We start from the raw sequence: 4,854 nt of genomic DNA on the forward strand, positions 1-4,854 counted from the left end.
TTAGGGTTGATTTATATGTAAAGAAATTTTTGTTTTGGGAAAAGGATGGGTCCATGGACCCCACCCTCCAAATGGTACATCCGTCACTGTGTATGTATATAAAATGTAACATATTTGATATAGTCAACTTCAAACTAGATATGAATATTTTTCGTAACAAATATAAAATGTTGGATCAAGTGGTAAAATTTATCATAATATATATGAAAAGTATATTATAATTCTGGATAGATTAATTGATTTTGCCAATACAAAAGATATGTGAATGCTTAAGGCAATCTGGGTCAAAAACAATTACTGCATATATCATGTTTATTATTTTACACCATTTTATTACCACTCACTCACTCAGCACAATAGGTACGATACATAAATATATTACTCAAATCTAACTACACTCTAAACTAACTCTTCATACATATGCATCTATATCTCTAAACTTGGATATTGGTAAGAACAAATTCAAACAACCTACAATACATATATGATTATATATTCATAGAACTATATATAGCCATTAATTTAAGGGTTAATATTATCCGGTGAATTTATATATGAATTACTGTTTTTAATGAATTTTTAAAAACAACTATTCCCGTTAATATTTTAGTTTTCTTTAACCGGAATCCCCGTTGTTAGGGGGTTTCAGTTATATAAAACCTAAAAATCAAGGGAAATAGTGATTTTTTAAAAATTGATATGGAAAAATAGTAATTCAAACCTAGTACTTCATGCATAATAGTAATTAACCCTTAATTTAATTTGTTCTACCCTGTAAAGCATCCCTTCTTTTACCCCATTCATGCAAGCAGAGATGAAGCTTCTTATCAGCAGCAAGAAAATCCACAGCCTGAAGAGGAGTTAAAATACTAACCAACTCCTTAAGTGTGGTTAACCTCAGATTATCAGCTTCCTGTAAGATTCCGAACATTGCGCCTTCATATTTTTGAATATTGCTTTGCACTTGCTCATAAGATTCACGAGCATCTCTGTGTTCCTTGGCGATCACGGAAACAGGATCATCAGCCATTTCTTCTTGCAAACTCGCTTGTTTGTTAGTCAACTGTTCTTCCCGTTTGATAATCCTGCAATGCAAATCATTAATTTTATGCATCTGTTGCGCCGAAAGTTCGCCAAGATTGCCTGTTCTTGCGCCGCGATCAAGGTATTCTGATATTAGGGTTTCGACGTATGAGCCGCAAAGTGAGTACAAGAGTCTGATGTAAACTGAGGGTCTGTAGCCAGCCAACCACAGCAAGGAATTCTCCAGTGAAGAACTCCAAGTTGGTGCGAAATAAGTACAGGGTCTTTCGACAGCGAGTTGGGTTCTTCTGTCTATGTATTCCTGAAAATGAGTCATATTTTTCTCGACTAACTCGGCGAATAGAGTGTTTGGATCTCCATCATCAGTTATTGTCAGGGCTTGGAGAAGCTCTTCCGAGTCGCGTTTTTGAAGCGTCATCCAATCAAGAAAGCATCTCTCTGAGTTGTCCATTGTTGCAAGATTAACAAATTTTTCTCTTACTCTTTGCTTTTGGTATAAATTGAAGTAACTAGCGAACTTGCTATATATAGAAGGGAATATTAGTCAAAATCCGGGATGGTATCTCAGGTATAATAGATTCCTTCCACCTGGATATTCTGGAATCTTGCTGTTTTTATTCTAAGTACAGCAAAATGACAATCTTTTCAATCTACTATGCTAAGGACAGCCTAAAATAGAAGAGAGTGGAAAGAAAATAAATTAAATTAGAAAAGAGTATATATTGTCTGAGGATTATTCATCTATTTGTATTTCCAAAGTTCATTTAACTAAAAGCAAGTGATTGAATATCAAGTTCCAAAGGGAACACTAGCCTTTTGTTCTATATATAATTTGATCGATGTCATACGATATGCTGTCATCCAAATTGGCTCATGGGCCCTTACGTGAAATGTTTTATACCTATAATAAAAAAAAAAGGAATCTTAGTAACTACTTCAAATTCAAACATTAATTCCTGTTTACGTTCATTCTATTTTTAGCTAAATATTTATAAAAATACGCTATAATTTTTCTATTGCAAACTCTTGGAGTAGATTATTAGTATAAATTGTTGGTAGATTGAAAAAGAGCATATTTTGCAATAACAAAAAAACGAAAGTTTAAAAAATGTACTTTTGCAACAACAGAAAGTCATAGCGTATATTTTAAAAAAATTCAAAAAAAAAGCGTAATAGTCACAAAACATAAGTCAGACCACCTTGTTTGCGTCATGCAGTTTATGTGGATACTTATTCTTAGTGCTTTCATTATAATTATTGGTTATCTTCTATCGTTCTCTAACCCGTGACATTAAGGACAGCTGGGGATAATGAGTTAAATCAATAGGCTAATAATAGATTGGGATACTGAGTTAGCAACTTTTGATCTATCTGATGTTGCATGTAACAACTAAAATTGATGGGTAATTGATTCTAGGGGTCACTGTACTTTTTAAGAATTGCAAAATGGTGACCGAACTTCAAAACGTAACAAAATGGTTACTAAACTTTCAAATATGAGATTTTGGAAGGTTTTTAAGTGTTTTACGGTCAAATTATACATATGTAGTAATCAAATTTTGATTATTTATAACAAATAATATCTTATATCTCATATATACACACAATCAACAAAAAATCGATTCGAAATAATTTTTTTCGGTGACCAAAAATCCTTCTATCTTAACATAACCAAATGGTATAGTAACTAAAATGTTACGTTTTGAAGTTCGGTCACCATTTTGCAATTTTTGAAAAGTACAGTGACCTCCAAAATCAATTACCCAAAATTGATAGATATGATTTAGATTTGTAAGGCATGGATAATTCATATGAAAACAATATTCTCGATTGTTTGTTTTTATTGTTTTTATTCATCATAATTATTTTTTGTTTTATTCGTTTAAATTAATTTCTCACCGATCAAATTTTAGGTAGTTCAAATAATAATTAATTAATTAATTTAATATTAGATTCAATTCCCTGAGAATTCGACCTTTATTTATCACTTTAATACTTGATTAATCGTTATTATTCACTTGCAATTTTGAGCATCAAAACCAAATCCTCATTGTGCCGTCAACCAATAGATTAGACATCCTCCTGAATAGCTAAATTTTTCATAAAAACGTTGAGGACGTCATAGTTAGAGAGCTTTGGAGGATCCTGTCTCTTAGCTCATCGAGCCAAATTTGGCATTTCCACCGAAGGAGAAAAACAACACGAGTCCGATTTTGGATTTTGGGCAATTCAAAAAAAATTGAAAGTAAAATTAAAATTTAATTATTAAAAAGTATAATTTTAAAATAAAATAACACACGGAGATAATATTTCAAGAAAATAATAAAATAAAATAAATTTTTAAATATTATGCCAAACAAAAAAATTAACTAAAATAAATAAAATGTATATCTTATTGCAATAATAAATATATAATGTAATAAAATAAAATTATAATATAAAATAATACATATAATATAAATTTTAATAATATAACATAATATAATATAAAGCAAATTACTCTAAGATACCTCATATTTGTCATAATTCACAGTTTAATATCCCTTGTTTGAAAATCAAACGATTTAGTACCTCAGTTTTGATTTTGTAAACTATAAGACACTTATGTTAAATATAGGTACTCAATTGTTAACGGAATGAAATGTGAGATACCAAATAGTTTACAAATGAATTTTAAAAATAAGTGCATAATAAAAATGAACTAATACACCTCTCTTTTCTCTCAAAGCAAAACCCTAGCCGTCTAGAGTCTTTTTGTTGTTTCTTCTCCGGCAGCCGTCAATGATTTGATTTTGCTGTTGACGGTAGCCATCCATTTATATATGTTAATTTAATTTCATAGATATAATAAATAGCCAATTCTTTTCCATTTTTTCTTGATAGATTAAGATTTATCAACGAAGCGCAATTCAATTATCAAGAAGCGAAGATAAATTGAAAATCATCAACAACAAAATAAAATCGTTTATGAGCTATATTAGATTTATTTGTTTTTCATTGTTTTGTTTTTTTCTGAATGTTTTATTTTGTTCTTTCTTTGTGAAAGGTGTGTTGTCCTTCCTCTGTGGAAGGTTTGCTGTCTCTTTTTTATGAGTTTTCAAGTGGTGGTTGAACCAGATGATGTGAGTTTGCGGGTGATGGGTGGTGGATGAAGTTTGATCGAAGATTGATTGAAGACTGCACTTAATTAGCGAAACAATTAATAATTAATTTTTGTTTTTGTTGAGCAAAAACCCAACTCATAATACTCGGTAAATACGAGATCGAACCCACAAGGAGTGAATTAGGAGCAACTGATGAGAATGAATTTTAGTTATGATTCAATTCGTTTAGCGAAACACAAATGGTTGAAGTTTCAAGTAAGATTAACAACTAAATAGGCACTAAACAACAAAACAATTAAACTAACAATTCAAGCAACTATAATAATAACGAGTTTAATCAATAAGTAAAAGATGTTTAGGGGTTGAAATTATTCCTAGGTCATGCATACATAATAATGGATGAATTGGTATCTAGCAAGGGCCGAGTTGTGCCTAGCGCACCGTTCCCGTTCTCTCGAGCCTCTAAGAACGACAAAATCAATAATCAAGTAATCAATTAATGCCTAACTCACTCTCGTGATACTAAACAAAACCAATTACCCAACATCAGTTAATCAACAAACTCAAGGTCACCTAAATCCTAATCCACTCTCGTGGTATTACAATCTAGGCTTCTAATTCCAAAGTCTATTCACCTAACTGTTTCTCAATGATCAAGCAAACACTAAATCATGCATTAGATAGCTAAGCTAACACAAGCATTAGA

General features: G+C 31.0%; 1 protein-coding gene across 1 annotated transcript; it reads right to left on the reverse strand.

Moving 5' to 3' along the window:
- Nucleotides 1-757: 757 nt before the first annotated feature.
- On the reverse strand, nucleotides 758-1,495 carry LOC126672202 (protein DOG1-like 3). The gene has a single exon (XM_050366148.1). It carries the CDS (start codon nucleotides 1,493-1,495, stop codon nucleotides 758-760), a length of 738 nt encoding a protein of 245 aa, XP_050222105.1.
- Between the last annotated feature and the right edge of the window lie 3,359 nt (nucleotides 1,496-4,854).

This window comes from Mercurialis annua, linkage group LG3 (genome assembly GCF_937616625.2).
Source record: "Mercurialis annua linkage group LG3, ddMerAnnu1.2, whole genome shotgun sequence".
Lineage (NCBI taxonomy): Eukaryota > Viridiplantae > Streptophyta > Magnoliopsida > Malpighiales > Euphorbiaceae > Mercurialis > Mercurialis annua.